Here is an 18282-nt window from a genome sequence, read left to right as displayed (position 1 = left end):
TTGAATTCGGGCTTTAAAAGCTCTGTCCAGGGCCTGATTTGTTTTTAAGATGGGCTTTTTTGTTTCCAAAGCCCTTATTTAAGGCCTTGTTTTTTGGTTTATACTCTTCAAACTTTACTTAGGCGCACTTATTATTGTAAATGCCTCACCCATGTCCCTCTAGACTTCCTCATATATATATATATATATATATATATATATATGTTTTTAATTTTTTTATCAAATATGTAGTAATTTTATATATAAATATTTCCTTCACTACCATAATATATTTTTATTAAATATTAAATATAGATTATTTTTTATCATTACAATTTTGGAGAAGAAAATGATAGGATTTGAATCTGTCTCAGAGGCATTCTTTTTTTTTCCAATCACATCTAACTAAAGTCTTGCATTTCAATTCAAAACCTCACAGAATTCGAGTGGGTAGCTCAACCCTAAAACACGTCTACATGTATAGTAATAATGGTATATATGGTTGCCAAGTCTCACCTAACTTGAAATATGAGTTTCAAATTTTATCCAAATCCACCTATGTATACTCTAGTCCATCTATACCCACCCATATTTTAAAAAATAAAATTATATTGTTTCTATTTAATATTTAATAATTTTATACATAGATATTTCTTTATTTGTTTTGATAATTGGGAGAAAGAAATGAAGTTGCATGAGATCAAACCTAAGTTCTAATGCCTACAATACAAAGAAATTATTGACAAAAATATTTAATTTTTATATTATACAAATTGCACCATGTAATAAATTTAAAATAAATTAAGTCCAACTAAACTTAAACTATAAATATTAGAGTAGGAGCTGAAACCATATTTTTGCTCGACGGAGCCTTCAAGCTTAGATGTTGAATTATGTATATATATTAAAAGACATAATTAGGTTTAGTATTCTACACTATCCTTATAATAATATTTCTTGTGTATTAAAAAAATATTGTTCACTTTTCTCATAAATTGTGAGGTGAGCATGTGGTCATAAATATAAAGTTAATTTCTGCAAAATGCAAACCAAACTAAAAAGGAAATGTTTGGTCGATCATTAATCCTAAATTGTGGGGTTTGAATTTGATGATACCAATCAGACGGTCGAAAATGATTGAAAAGGGTGTGGCAGGTCCCACTTTTGAGCTCAAACAAAACAAATGTACATTGGTGTATCCCACATTAACCAACATCTCTCTCTCCAATGAATCCCATGCACCGCATCTTTTCACACTATCAAAATAATTCAATTTCTTGCTCCAACCCGACTAAGCTACTTTTCTTTTTGAAGTTTAAAATCTCTTTTTATGTATAATATTACCAAACAATCCATTAACTTTCTTCACATTATATACATATGGATGCTATACCAATATTTTTTCAAAAATTATAATTTATTTAAATATTGACATATCATCTACATGGTAATTCATGTGTATGCTTACATTAACAACTTTTTTTATCAACAAAAAGACGGAAAATAAAACGATTTTTTTTATAAATAATAAAAATGGACTATGCGGTGAAATCATGGCCAACAACAGCATCAAAAAAGTATATATACTTTTTTCTTTCTTTCTTTAAAGTACGGATATATTCCTAACATTGACATATGGGGTGAGTGGAGGTTTAATTTTCTCATTGCTTTTCTTTTACTTTGAGCTTAGGTGGAAGTGGAACCTTACATTTTCTCCCACCAAATCATGGCAGACAGAAATACATCATATTAAAAACCCAACTTCAAAAAGCATAAAAATTAAATTAGGTTTTGTGTATGCGTAGATATATAAATAGGTGGTGGGGTTATAATCTCCAACTGGACTGAAACGATAGCAAAAAGAAAACAGTAGAAAAGATTTTATGTATCCTAAAGTTGTATGAAATGGGGTTTGTAGGTTTGTGGATCCTTTTCCAAAGTGTGTATATATATATATGTTTAAGCAAGAAGATGCCAACATCTAGAACCCCACGAAATGCCTTTCTTTACCACTCTATTTATATCTTTAAAAAAAAAACTATGTATATATAGCTTTTATTTGTTAGCTAACACCCTATTTTCTCTTAGCTCAATCCCGTGAGTCTTTTGATGGACACATGCATTTGTAAAAGAGATTCTATGCAAAAACAGGAGCAATTAGATAGGAAATAGGACATGCGTTAATGTTAATGATCTATATAATAAAAATTTTAAAACAAATTAAGGTCGAAGCCCAATGGTATATATTACTCAGCTTTTGAGAGTTAGCTTCATTTTGGATATACATGATTTCTATCAACTATTAAGGAGTTTTAAAAACTTTGACTTTCGTATGTATGATATTACATTATTATTTTTCATAAATTTGATTCATAATTTTAATTCAAAATAAAAATCATTAAAATATATAGAGAGTGTTTTGGTAAATAGGACTCTGAGTCTTTTTTAGTTGATTTGGGTAAAAATGAAGGGTTGGGTAGTCTAAATATAGTATTTGGTGAATAGAGGTCTGTAAGAGCTTGTTGAGCTAAAACCTCCAAACAAAAAACACATGGATAGATGGATAACTTTTTTCACAACAGATTGGCAATGAGATATGTGAAATGACATATATGACCATATTTGCTAAAAAATTACTCCACTTGTTACATGCTCTCAAACCTAATAGGGGTGACAAGATATCGGTAGCCTCTATTCTAAAAAACATTCACTAATTAATTTATGCACTTTTAATTTATTTTCAGTGCAAAATGATTTTTATCCAATTTAAGAAATTTGTTTATTTAAAATTTTGAAAATATTCACAAATTAATTTTCATAATGGATGTTTTAATTCTTTGGTAATAGTGTTTTATTTCAATAATTTCACTCAATAAATACTAAAAATAAAATGTGTTGTGCCCTTATTTATTGTTGTACAGATATCAACTTTTAGCTATTAGTTTAATTTTGCCAAGCATTTTAAATAAACAGTAAATAGAATCATAAATTTTTTGGCGAAATATATAAAACAAAATGTTTTCAATTATTGCCTTTTGTATAAGCTATGCAAAAGATTACCTTAAATTTAAGTGGAGAAACACTTTTTAAATTTGGTTTTATGTGTCAATAGTTTGGGTTAAAGATTTGCATAAAAACTATTTTAAATATTAAATAAAACATGACTAAGTAAAGTAGTAAACACAAAGGCACTAAGGTGGAAATTTTAAATGTGAATGAATCACATTTAAAATAAATTCAATTTTATTTTTGAAACTAACTAATTTCTTTTAAAAATAATCAATAATATATTAAGTGACAGTCTAAAATACCAATGCATCAAGAAAGAAAGAGGTAATGATCATGGTGAGAAGATATTCACCTTTTAAGAGCATAATGATGAAACAAATCAGAAATAGATTTCTGGCTTAATAAATTAATTAATCCTTTTATATCCCTTTCCAATATCGCTCTAAATCCAGAAAAACAACCCTGCCTAACTTATCAACCTTTTGGGATTCTGAAATTACCATTAAAACCCAACTTGTTAAATTTTGTAATTTTATTATTACCATAACTTTTAACAACTTTTTTATCAACAAAAGACGGAAAATAAAACGATTTTTTTATAAATAATAAAAATGGACTATGCGGTGAAATCATGGCCAACAACAGCATCAAAAAGTATATATACTTTTTCTTTCTTTCTTTAAAGTACGGATATATTCCTAACATTGACATATGGGGTGAGTGGAGGTTTAATTTTCTCATTGCTTTTCTTTTACTTTGAGCTTAGGTGGAAGTGGAACCTTACATTTTCTCCCACCAAATCATGGCAGACAGAAATACATCATATTAAAAACCCAACTTCAAAAAGCATAAAAATTAAATTAGGTTTTGTGTATGCGTAGATATATAAATAGGTGGTGGGGTTATAATCTCCAACTGGACTGAAACGATAGCAAAAAGAAAACAGTAGAAAAGATTTTATGTATCCTAAAGTTGTATGAAATGGGGTTTGTAGGTTTGTGGATCCTTTTCCAAAGTGTGTATATATATATATGTTTAAGCAAGAAGATGCCAACATCTAGAACCCCACGAAATGCCTTTCTTTACCACTCTATTTATATCTTTAAAAAAAAAACTATGTATATATAGCTTTTATTTGTTAGCTAACACCCTATTTTCTCTTAGCTCAATCCCGTGAGTCTTTTGATGGACACATGCATTTGTAAAAGAGATTCTATGCAAAAACAGGAGCAATTAGATAGGAAATAGGACATGCGTTAATGTTAATGATCTATATAATAAAAAATTTTAAAACAAATTAAGGTCGAAGCCCAATGGTATATATTACTCAGCTTTTGAGAGTTAGCTTCATTTTTGGATATACATGATTTCTATCAACTATTAAGGAGTTTTAAAAACTTTGACTTTCGTATGTATGATATTACATTATTATTTTTCATAAATTTGATTCATAATTTTTAATTCAAAATAAAAATCATTAAAATATATAGAGAGTGTTTTGGTAAATAGGACTCTGAGTCTTTTTTTTAGTTGATTTGGGTAAAAATGAAGGGTTGGGTAGTCTAAATATAGTATTTGGTGAATAGAGGTCTGTAAGAGCTTGTTGAGCTAAAACCTCCAAACAAAAAACACATGGATAGATGGATAACTTTTTCACAATGATTGGCAATGAGATATGTGAAATGACATATATGACCATATTTGCTAAAAAATTACTCCACTTGTTACATGCTCTCAAACCTAATAGGGGTGACAAGATATCGGTAGCCTCTATTCTAAAAAACATTCACTAATTAATTTATGCACTTTTAATTTATTTTCAGTGCAAAATGATTTTTTATCCAATTTAAGAAATTTGTTTATTTAAAATTTTGAAAATATTCACAAATTAATTTTCATAATGGATGTTTTAATTCTTTGGTAATAGTGTTTTATTTCAATAATTTCACTCAATAAATACTAAAAATAAAATGTGCTGTGCCCTTATTTATTGTTGTCAGATATCAACTTTTAGCTATTAGTTTAATTTTGCCAAGCATTTTAAATAAACAGTAAATAGAATCATAAATTTTTTTGGCGAAATATATAAAACAAAATGTTTTCAATTATTGCCTTTTGTATAAGCTATGCAAAAGATTACCTTAAATTTAAGTGGAGAAACACTTTTTAAATTTGGTTTTATGTGTCAATAGTTTGGGTTAAAGATTTGCATAAAACTATTTTAAATATTAAATAAAACATGACTAAGTAAAGTAGTAAACACAAAGGCACTAGGTGGAAATTTTAAATGTGAATGAATCACATTTAAAATAAATTCAATTTTATTTTTGAAACTAACTAATTTCTTTTAAAAATAATCAATAATATATTAAGTGACAGTCTAAAATACCAATGCATCAAGAAAGAAAGAGGTAATGATCATGGTGAGAAGATATTCACCTTTTTAAGAGCATAATGATGAAACAAATCAGAAATAGATTTCTGGCTTAATAAATTAATTAATCCTTTTATATCCCTTTCCAATATCGCTCTAAATCCAGAAAAACAACCCTGCCTAACTTATCAACCTTTTTGGGATTCTGAAATTACCATTAAAACCCAACTTGTTAAATTTTGTAATTTTATTATTACCATAACTTAAAAATAAATATAAAACAATCAATTATGAAATTAATAACCTCCCATGTTGGGAGAGTATACACAAGAATGGTCGCAAACTTGAGTTGTACAAATTAGATTACACTAAAGACTCGAAAGTCCCCATTTCCTCACATTTTTGCCGTAAAAGAAACATTTCCGTATTATTTAAATGAACTTAATGCAACGCACATGCTATAGCTTCAATAATTGAAATATTAACTTCACGCTGGGGGAAAACTAATATTACGATGATTCATTTAAAATAGATTCATGTCATTTGTAGAAAGATAAAGAAAGGAATTTGGAAGGTGACAACATTCCAAACCCTAAATTCATGAAGATGCACGATCGTATTATGGGTAGCCCCATGTGAAACCCGTCTTCCAAACCAATCATTTTTGTCTTTCATTTGGCTCGATGCATCATCTTTTATTTCTCACAAACACGTCCTTTTTGTTTAATAATAATAACAAAAAAGGGCTATCCACTTTAACCAACCCATTGTACTCTCATACATAAAATAAAAATGGTGGACACCACACTGCAAATATGGTATAAGCACCTGATTGTACTCTTACCCCGTCCCCTGCAATACTTGTCTTCGTTTCATTGAAAATTTTCACCACTTCTAAATTACGATTTTTATTTTAAATTAGTCCTTAATTTTTAAAACATTTTAATTGCATCCTATGTTATATGAATCATGTCATTTTTATTATTAAAGCGGTTAATTTAACCGTTAAATCATACATCAAATATTATATAATTAATTTTGAAATGAAAATTTTAAAGAAATAGAATGTTGTCCCATACCTTTTAAAAGTAGAAACTAAAAATAAAGTAAAATTGAATAACTATAAAGCTTATATAAAACTTCTAAAATCTTAAAATTAATATTTTAAAACACCCAACGATAATTATTTTTTTCTTAAATTTTTATTTTAAATTACATCACATAAGATTTAGTGACGATTTTAATAATGAATGATCTAATTAATGTAACCCTAATAATTTAAAGATATAATTAGAATAATTAAAATTTTAAAGAGCAATATAAAATAAAAATGTTTGGTACAAGTATGTATAGAGAACTATTGAAAGTGATTTGAGGGTGGGTAAAAATCCACTTAGCATGTAAAATAAACAAATCCCTAAGGTACTTACTAAATAAAGGTACAACTTTACTCTTTAATAATTAATTGTTATTCTATTTTATTATTTTCTTATACTCAATCTTTTCTAATTAAAAACAATAAAATCCAATTTATTATAAAATATTTTAATTACTATTAAATTACAAATCAGATTACAATATGATAAAATTATATATTGAACATGATGTATTTTAAGTAATACATATAATTTTTTAAAGTTATAATTATAGATATAATTATTAGGATAGTAATTATATTTTCTTATAATTATAAAAAATTATAATTTCTTAGATGTGTTTTAGTTGATAGAGTATAATCACAATTTACATAATTTATATTTTTAAAATATTAATCGTTGTAAATAAAGTATTAGCATAAAAAATTCTAAACAAGTGATAAAGATTAAAATCAAATTGAAACATCATATGCAAGATTTATCTAATTGTTCCAGTGTAACATGTTTGTTGGTTTTATTCCCTTTTTAACATTTAACATAAACTTTTTTTCATCAAATATTGATCTTTGACGGAGTTTATCATCACCATTTGAATTTGAATCCGTATAATTAAGATTATCAAAATTTCTTTCTTCCATATACTCTTCGAAGTATGGATCATCCCAAGTCCACCTATGAATGAAGTTATGAAGTATGCAACATGCTAGTACGATCCAATCTTATTTCTTTTACGTTATACTAAGGTAATGTTGTTAATATGAGAAATATTTTTTTAAAACAGCAAATGTTCTCTCAAACACATTTCAAAACCTTGAATGTATCAAATTAAAGAATTCGTGAGCCGTCTCTAATACTTGTGTCTAACTCAATTCTCTCAAATGTTATCATACCCTACAACATAGTGAAAGAAAACCTTTTTTATATTTGCATAATTAACACTTATCATATAATATTTTGTTCATGGTGCAAATAGTCGTGACTTTAATCATAAAAACTTATATAATTTGGAGAAAGAATTATACTATCTTATAACTCTTTTTATAATATGCAGATTAAGCAAAAAATAATATACTTCCATGATTTTTTATAGAGTGTTCAATAATTTTCATCATACTTTTATAAATAATATAAATATTTGTCATAACTTTAGAATTTTTTTTACAAATAGGCTATGATAAAAAAAATTATAACATTTTTACTGAAAAATCATATTATTTTCTAATATAAGGTATGGACAAATAAATCAATTATGTCCGTAAATTTTATAAATAAATATATTATAATACATTTATAACATATAAATTAATTTTATACTAATTTTTTCCATAACTTAAAAAATAGGATTTAAATAATATAATTTTTGTTATAACATTATAGAATACACATAAATTATTTTTATAATATAATTTTTAGGATTTATAATAAATCTTTGTCATAACCATCCCAAATACCATACATGCTCATAATATAAAAATTGATAACTTGAACTTGTATAAAAATGATTTTTCTAAAGTTGAATTCAAGTGTAATTACATGTGTAATTACTTTAATTATCACCCTTCCCTAAGAATGTGAAAGTGTAATTGAGGTGCTTCAATTACACCCAGTCCAGTGGACCCACCGATTAAAATAGTTATCAAAACATACCATCACTCATATATAATTAGAAATAATTATACTCAAATCTAATTATCAGATGATTTTTGAAATACTACCTTAATAGTTTTTAGAGTTTGATTTTTTTTATGGAGATTAATCTTTTATATGAAGAGTAAATATAAAATAATTTATGGATAAAAATTAAAGTACAATAAAATTTTATTTTTCATAAAATTAGACGGATAACGTTGAAATTGGAAGTGGCTCCTTAACCCACCCGTCTCTGCGATAAAAGGAAGTGACAAAACTATAACGAACTTACAAACGAACTTGAAAAGAAAAAGCAAAACAGTAACCGGATCTAACCCGACCCGTATGCATAGGTTTCGTTGTGGTGGGTTTTATAATTTGCGAGAAATTTGTTAGAAATGACGAAAGGACTGAAATCCCTGCTTCACACACACCAAAGAACAACCTCACTTCCACCCAAAACAAATACCAGTGCTATCAACCAACCAAAAACTAATTCTCTCTCTCTCTCTATATAAACACCAAACCTCAGCCCTCGGCGCTATCTTCCCCTCTCCCCCTCACCAGTCTCTTCCTCCTTGTTCTTCTCCCTCTGAAATGGTTATGGATAATCCTCCATCTTCACCCTCGTTTCCACCTGAGTTAGATTTGGACCACCTCAAAGCCATCAAAATCCTGGGCAAAGGAGCCTTGGGTTCTGTCTTTCTCGTGCACCACACTTCTACCGACCCCATCGCTCCTTCCCCGTTTGCCCTTAAGGTTGTACAACGATCCAAACCTGATTATGACCGTCGTGCCCGTTGGGAGATCGAGGTCTTGTCCAGGCTTTCCCCTCCCAACCCTACTCCTCACCACCCTTTTCTCCCTCGTCTTTTGGGTCTTCTCCAAACCCCCGACCTTATTGCCTGGGCTGTCCCTTACTGCCCTGGCTCTGACCTCCACGCCCTTCGTTACCGTCAACACGACCACGTTTTCTCCGCCCCTGTCATCCAATTTTACCTCGCCGAGATTATTTGCGCTCTAGACCACCTGCATTCCCTGGGCATCGTTTACCGAGATCTCAAGCCTGAAAACATCCTCATTCAACACTCCGGTCACGTCACTTTAACGGATTTCGACCTTTCACGCAACTTAAAGAAGAAGCAATTATCAGAAACTGTAGCTGACCTCAAAATGGATCCGAATTCATCGCCTGCCATTCCGGTTCGACGAAACTTTATCCGATGGGTCCCCGTCGTAGCTGATAACAAATACCGCAAAGCTTATAAGAAACCGAAACCAGCCCGGGTCAGCCCAGTGAGTCGAAGGAAACCTAGTTTCTCAAACGGGGAACGTTCCAACTCCTTCGTGGGCACCGAGGAATACGTGTCACCTGAAGTAGTACGTGGAGATGGACATGAGTTCGCCGTCGATTGGTGGGCTTTCGGAATTCTAACCTACGAGATGCTCTACGGTACGACACCTTTCAAAGGGAAGAGCAGGAAGGAGACGTTTCGAAACGTTTTGTACAAAGAGCCGGAGTTCATCGGACAACGAAGCGATTTGACGGATTTGATCCAACGGTTACTACACAAGGATCCAAGAAAAAGACTCGGGTATCACAGAGGCGCGTGCGAGATCAAAGAGCACGCGTTCTTCAAAGGGGTCAGGTGGGACCTCTTAACGGAGGTATTACGACCGCCGTTTATTCCCTCAATCGAAGAGGGCGACTTGACGGAGAGAGGCCAAATAGATATAAAGAAATATTATCAGAGTTTGAAGACTCCATTGTCAATGCCACCGTCACCACTGCCGTCGCCGTCATCGGAGCATACACGAAACGTTTCTTTCTCGGAGTTCTAACGCACGTGTAAGCTTAAGTTAGATCAAATCCTTCTTTTACATTTTAATTCGCTTTTTTTTTTTTTTGGTAGGATTAGTGTACATAAAATAACGGGAGCAACGAGAAAAATGGCGGAAACTAGTGGGGTATAAAGCCATTATAAATTGTAGTGTGACATAAACAGCTCGTATTTTTTAAATTTACGATTATAAAATGATAGTATATCTTATTTTTAGTGAAACTATTGTCTCCAGTTTCATCTTCTTGGCATGCAAGGATTTGTTACACTTGTTATTTTGCTTCCACATAATTCAAGAATAAAAATAAAAGAATACGAGCTTATTTAATTAAAAAAAGAAAAAGGCATTTAAAGAGATTTATCTAACATAATGTCCTAATGTGAAAGAGGCATTTGTTAGAATGGACGTATTTGAAAAGGTTTGATTGAGAAGCTGGGATATTTATTTGGTAGAGGAGAAATATCCCAATCATTATCAAGTCCGATATGACTCAGGTATTGAAATATAATTGGGACTTTTAGATAGTGTTGGGTATGGTTTTTAACATCATCATGCCAATCTAATCATCAAATTAAATTTTATGATTAACTCGTCCTATCACCACTTTCTTTGCTGTATAATCATGCTTTTCTTTTTGAAAATTAAAGGTGCATGTGTTCAAAACTACAAACAAATGTCTTTTTAAATATTACTAATCTTTTATTTGTTCGTATAATTAAATTATGAATCTGTACTAACTGATATTCATAAATCATAACTAAAAAATAGCTACGTTTATGAATTTTTAAGAACTAAACCTTCTTTTGTCGGGTAAAATAAATATAAAAATAGTATAAATTTAAGAGGAAAAATAAATGATACTGATCACATAGTAAATAGGTCAATTCAATTTAGCTATGATGATCCACGATTGTATTGATCAAACACTGTGACCTACTCATTACCACAACATACTTTAAACCAATTAGGGAAATAATTTTCAACATTTGCGCGCCGCATATACAACTTGGAACTAGATCTAACTTCATCATTTCTGTCTCATCTTTGCCATAATTATCCCATCCCATGTGCAAATGCATATAGTAAATTTTCCAACTCCGAGGACTGAACAGCAAAGTGGATAAAATGATCATGTTACTTTCCTTTTTCTTTTTTCATTAAAACATAAAATTAAGCAAACAATATTAATCTCACAACTCAAGATTAATTAGGCTGGTCTATCCTGATTTATTATTCATTAATTTTTAAAAATATGTGCAACATGGGAGCAAACCCATGTATACAGCTACGAAATCCGGATTCAGAACCTAATAAATTTCTTACTATCATACAATATTCACTTTAGCTTTTGTATATACTATAAAGTTGGTATGGTGGTGGTGGTATTTAGTGAAGCTTTGGTATCAAATTACTTGGAGGTACAGCCGGAATCAATAATTAATATACCAAAAGAAAGCACAAAGAGACAGTACCCAAAAGGAGTTGACTAAAATAACAAGTACAAATTAAATTATTTCAGTAGTGGGGGGTATTTTAGAGCTACCTATATTTGTTGAGCAAATGTTTTTTGCAGTGACTGTGACTCAATTGAATGGAGTTTTTGTCATTTTGGGTGATTGCAATTCCATCACTATGGTCACCTCCCACTGCACTAGACAAAACAAAATGTAGCTTATACAGTGTGTAGAAGAAGATAATTTACGGACAATTATAAAACGGTATCTGTAATGTTAAATTTACGCTAAAGTCATAGTTATCATGGTCATAATATTAAATGATTATTTTATCTTTAAATTAATAACATATGAATAATAAATAAAAAATTAAAATTTTGTAAAATAATTAAATGGATATATACATTCTTTTTTCATTTATGTAATTGACATTATAGAAATTAAAATGTTCATAAGTTCAAGAAGCCCAAAAAATATGTGCAAAAAGCTTTGAATAACCCCAAGAACTTAAAGAAATTCTGAAGAACACCACACATGTTTTAAAGAAAAGTTGTCTTTCGATCCAATTCATCCGTGAAAAATCCCTTTCAATTCGTTTTAAGAACAAGTCAAGCTGACACTTGAAACAAACCACATGCATCCAAGATCAAGTCAGACGACCATTAAATCATAATTAAATCTGAAAGAAGAATCAAAGAATTGTATTCGAGAAATTTCAAAAAGTCATAACTTTTCTTCTAAAAATATTAATAAATATAATTTTAAATTTTTAAATAAAAAATTGTGTTTACCTTCTCCATTCTTAATCCACAATAATATGATCCTGTTTCTTTTTTCTTTTTTTTTCGTTTTCCTAGATATTCTTGTTGGTTAATTTTCTAATTGCCTGTTCAGGTGAGATTATTTTTGGCTTTTTTTTTTTACCCTTCTTGGTTTAGAAAATTATTAAAGTATAGGCAATTCCCTTCCTCGAAAAAAAAAACCTTAATATTGGAAATTTTGATGTAACATATCTATGGTGTCAAAAGAGATACCAAGTCATACTTTTTTATTTTTAGAATTAAAAACAAAAGATGATGAGTTGTTTTAAAATGTAAAAATAGAATGTCGGTAATGACAATATATCGCAAAGAAAAGAGAAATAAAATAAAGAACACATGATTTTTACGTGAAACCCTTTCGGGAAAAAATCATGGTGAAGAAAAAAATTCACTTTGTCGAATTCGAATGATTACAAGAGGAGTTTTGACTTCATCTATTTATAGGTTGAAAAACCTAATTCTAATCAAAGTCAAATATATTATGTTAATAAATGCTAAATATATATTATACTCATAAATACTAAATCTTCTAGAAAGAAGATATATTTTGTTTAACTTAACTTGCAAGCAATCTCTTAGAATTTGGGTCACACAACTCTAACAATCTTCACATTGACATGAATTCAACAATATTAATCTCACAACTCAAGATTAATTAGGCTGGTCTATCCTGATTTATTATTCATTAATTTTAAAAATATGTGCAACATGGGAGCAAACCCATGTATACAGCTACGAAATCCGGATTCAGAACCTAATAAATTTCTTACTATCATACAATATTCACTTTAGCTTTTGTATATACTATAAAGTTGGTATGGTGGTGGTGGTATTTAGTGAAGCTTTGGTATCAAATTACTTGGAGGTACAGCCGGAATCAATAATTAATATACCAAAAGAAAGCACAAAGAGACAGTACCCAAAAGGAGTTGACTAAAATAACAAGTACAAATTAAATTATTTCAGTAGTGGGGGGTATTTTAGAGCTACCTATATTTGTTGAGCAAATGTTTTTTGCAGTGACTGTGACTCAATTGAATGGAGTTTTTGTCATTTTGGGTGATTGCAATTCCATCACTATGGTCACCTCCCCACTGCACTAGACAAAACAAAATGTAGCTTATACAGTGTGTAGAAGAAGATAATTTACGGGACAATTATAAAACGGTATCTGTAATGTTAAATTTACGCTAAAGTCATAGTTATCATGGTCATAATATTAAATGATTATTTTATCTTTAAATTAATAACATATGAATAATAAATAAAAAATTAAAATTTTGTAAAATAATTAAATGGATATATACATTCTTTTTCATTTATGTAATTGACATTATAGAAATTAAAATGTTCATAAGTTCAAGAAGCCCAAAAATATGTGCAAAAAGCTTTGAATAACCCCAAGAACTTAAAGAAATTCTGAAGAACACCACACATGTTTTAAAGAAAAGTTGTCTTTCGATCCAATTCATCCGTGAAAATCCCTTTCAATTCGTTTTAAGAACAAGTCAAGTCGACACTTGAAACAAACCACATGCATCCAAGATCAAGTCGACGACCATTAAATCATAATTAAATCTGAAAGAAGAATCAAAGAATTGTATTCGAGAAATTTCAAAAAGTCATAACTTTTCTTCTAAAAATATTAATAAATATAATTTTAAATTTTAAATAAAAATTGTGTTTACCTTCTCCATTCTTAATCCACAATAATATGATCCTGTTTCTTTTTTCTTTTTTTCGTTTTCCTAGATATTCTTGTTGGTTAATTTTCTAATTGCCTGTTCAGGTGAGATTATTTTTGGCTTTTTTTTTTTACCCTTCTTGGTTTAGAAAATTATTAAAGTATAGGCAATTCCCTTCCTCGAAAAAAGAAAACCTTAATATTGGAAATTTTGATGTAACATATCTATGGTGTCAAAAGAGATACCAAGTCATACTTTTTTTATTTTTTAGAATTAAAAACAAAAGATGATGAGTTGTTTTTAAAAATGTAAAAATAGAATGTCGGTAATGACAATATATCGCAAAGAAAAGAGAAATAAAAATAAAGAACACACAGATTTTTACGTGGAAACCCTTTCGGGAAAAAATCATGGGCAGAAGAAAAAAAAATTCACTTTGTCGAATTCGAATGATTACAAGAGGAGTTTTGACTTCATCTATTTATAGGTTGAAAAAACCTAATTCTAATCAAAGTCAAATATATTATGTTAATAAATGCTAAATATATATTATACTCATAAATACTAAATCTTCTAGAAAGAAGATATATTTTGTTTAACTTAACTTGCAAGCAATCTCTTAGAATTTGGGTCACACAACTCTAACAATCTTCACATTGACATGAATTCTCAACGAACAAGTTTTTTACCTTTTCCAAAAACCCCTTAAGGGTTTAACTTCAACAATAAACACTAACTTCAACAATGCTCAGACTTGGTTATAGGAAGTGTGTCATCATATCTGCAGGATTTTCATGAGTACTAATTTTGCTCACAACAATATCACCACAAGCAATAATATCACGAACAAAATGATACCAAACATCAATATTTTTTGTTCTCTCATGAAACATTTGATCTTTTGTAAGGAAGATGGCACTCTGGTGTCACAAAATCTTATCTTGATTTGAAGGTCTTCATTGAGTTCACTAAAAGTCCCTTCAACCAAATAGCTTATTTACGTGCCTCGATAATCGTCATATACTCAAACCGATTGGTAGACAAAGCGACTGTAGTTTGCAAAGTGGCTTTCCAACTAATTGCACAACCTCCGATTGTAAAGACATAACCTGTGAGAGATCTTCTGCTATCAAGGTCTCCAGCAAAATCGACATCAACATACCCAATGACTTTATCTCTAGTTCTTCCAAACTGTAAGCAAACATCAGTAGTACCTCGTAAGTATCTTAAAATCCACTAAACTGCTTTCTAACGTTCTTTACCGGGATTCACCATGTATTTGCTAACTCCACTGACTGCATCTGATAAATCTGGACGTGAACAAACCATAGCATACATGAGAGATCCCACTACACTAGAGTATGGAACACGTGACATGTACTCAATCTCATCATCTGATTGTGGAGACAAAGCTGATGAAAGTCTGAAATGGGCTGCTAAAGGAGTACTAACAGGCTTAGCACTCTGCATATTGAACCTGCAAAGAATTTTCTCAATGTACCCCTTCTAACTTAGGTACAATTTACTTGCTTTTCTATCTTTGAGAATCTCCATACCAATTATCTTCTTTATTGGTCCCAAATCTTTCATCTCAAATTCTTCACTTAGTTGGGTTTTGACCTTTCTTACCTCTTATTTATCTTTTGCTGCTATCAACATGTCATCAACATAAAGGAGTATATACACAAAAGAACCATCATTGTTTTTCTTAAAGTAAACACAACTGTCAAAACTATTTCTTTTGAAATCATAAGAAGTCACAAAGGAATCAAAAATCTTGTACCTCTGTCTTAATGACTGTTTCAAACCCGTAAAGGGACTTTTTCAGCAAGCAAACATAGTCTTCTTTTTCCTGAGACTGTAAAACCCTCTGGTTATTGCATGTAAATATCCTCCTCAAGTTCTCCATGCAAAAATACAGTTTTTACATCTAACTGCTCAAGCTTCAAATCATGCATGGCTATAATACCAAGCAAAGCTCGAATCAAACTATGCTTCACAACTAGGGAGAACACATCTGTGAAGTCCACTCTTGGAATTTGAATGTACCCCTTTGCAACAAGCCTTACTTTCTATCTGGGTTCTTCAACTCCTGGAGTCCCTTCTTTCTTTTTAAACACTCATTTACAATGAACAACCTTTTTACCTTTAGGAAGTTTCACAAGATCACATGTTTTGTTTTTGTGGAGTGATTCCATCTCCTATTGCATAGCAAACATCCACTTTTCTGAGTCTTCACGGCTAACCGCCTCAGAATAACTAGATGGCTCTTGGTTTGCATCTATATCTTCAACTATATATTTGGAGGTTTAATTTCTGTTTTACTTCTGTTTTTGGCGATAAAGTATTGTGGTAAAGAAGCAACTTTATTCTAAATTTTTGTACTGGCTTAAGGAGACGACTTTGTTGTAGATTCTGAATTAATCTGATGCTCTACCTACTTTTGATTTTCTTTATTGGAAGAGTCTTTAAAAGATAAGTTAGGTAGCATAGCAGTTCTATCAAAAACAACATCTCTGCTAATCACAACATTTATATTTTCAAGACACCATAACTTATACCCTTTTACACCAGGTTTATAACAAAAAAACACATTTAATGGATCTCGGTTCTAATTTTTCATTATCAACATGAGTATACGCATGACACCCAAAGATATTTAAATCAGAATAGTTAACAGGATTACCGGACCATACCTCTTGTGGAGTCTTTTTCTCAAAGGCAATGAATGAAGATCGGTTGATAAAAAAACATGCAGTAGAGGCTACTTCGGCCCAAAACGACTTTGGTAAGTTGGCATTTGACAACATACATCGAATCTTCTCCATGATCGTTCTGTTCATTCGTTCTGTAACACTATTTTGCTGTGGAGTATGATGAACTATTAAGTGTCTCACGATCCGTTCTGACTTACACAATTTATTAAACTTATTAGAACAGAACTCTAAGCCATTGTAAGTGCGGAGGTATTTTATTTATTTTCTCGTCTGTTTTTCAATAATAGTTTTCCAAGACTCAAGTGCGGAAGACACATCGCTTTTCTGCTTCAGGAAGAATGCCCAAACTTTTTTAAAAAAGTCATTAATAAAAGTTAGCATATAATTAGCTCTACCTTTCAAAGGCACTCTGGATTGCCCCCATAGATCAGAATGAATATACTCCAACGTTCCCTTTATGTTATGGATTCCTCTAGTGAATCGAACTCTCTTTTGCTTCACAAAAACGCAGTGCTCACAGAACTTCAGTTTGAAAATTTCTTGCCCATCAAAAAGCCCACTTTTGCTCAATTCTGCCATGCCATTCTCACTCATATGCCCTAGGCACATATGCTAAACTTTAGTAATATCATCATCTGACAAGGAAGAGTAGCGACAGCTGCATCACCAGTAACAGTAGAACCCTGCAAAACATATAACTTGGCAGTCTTTCTCTACCCTTTCATCACAACGAGGGAACCTTTGGAAATATTCAAAACCCCACTTTCAGCTGTGTATTTGTACCCTTTTGAATCAAGAGTACTCAACGAAATTCAATTTCTCTTCAATTCTGAAACATGTCGCATGTCACCAAGTGTTTTGACAACTCCGTCAAACATCTTAACTTTAATTGTTCCAACACCTGTAATTTTACACGAAGCATTATTTCCCATCAAAACAACACCTTCAGACACCGTTTCATAAGTTGTAAACCAATTCCAAGTGAGACTCATGTGGAAGGTGCAGCATGAATCAATGATCCATTTCTCGCTCACTTTAGAATTATTGACAGAAGCGATTAGAAGTTCACCATTGCTGTAGTCTTCTATAACATCAGCTTCACCGAAATTTTCTGGTTGTTTTCCCTTTTGATTCACAGCCTCCCTTTTGATATTGTTCTGTAGCTTATAGCACTCAGATTTAATGTGCGTTTTCTTCTTGTAGAAGTTACAAGGTTTACCTCTGTTTGAAGACTTTGATCTACCCTTAGATTTACCGTGAGGATTCCATTCTTGTGTCCTTCCACAATCATCATCAGTATTTCGATCTCGTGTCTCACGAATAATGAGACCCTCTCCCTTAAAGTCGAGTTTAACCACAAGATGTTTCATCTTATCATATGAGGTCTAAGAATCAT

General features: G+C 30.7%; 1 protein-coding gene across 1 annotated transcript; it reads left to right on the top strand.

The window, feature by feature from the left end:
* The first annotated feature begins 8749 nt into the window (after positions 1 to 8749).
* On the top strand, positions 8750 to 10430 carry LOC105770698 (serine/threonine-protein kinase UCNL). The gene has a single exon (XM_012592014.2). The coding sequence runs from the start codon at positions 8965 to 8967 to the stop codon at positions 10207 to 10209; it is 1245 nt and encodes a 414-aa protein (XP_012447468.1). The 5' UTR covers positions 8750 to 8964; the 3' UTR covers positions 10210 to 10430.
* Positions 10431 to 18282: the final 7852 nt, after the last annotated feature.

Source organism: Gossypium raimondii, chromosome 5 (assembly GCF_025698545.1).
Source record: "Gossypium raimondii isolate GPD5lz chromosome 5, ASM2569854v1, whole genome shotgun sequence".
NCBI lineage: Eukaryota > Viridiplantae > Streptophyta > Magnoliopsida > Malvales > Malvaceae > Gossypium > Gossypium raimondii.
Note: the sequence above shows the minus strand (reverse complement) of the source record. Positions and strands in the feature narration are given on the sequence as shown.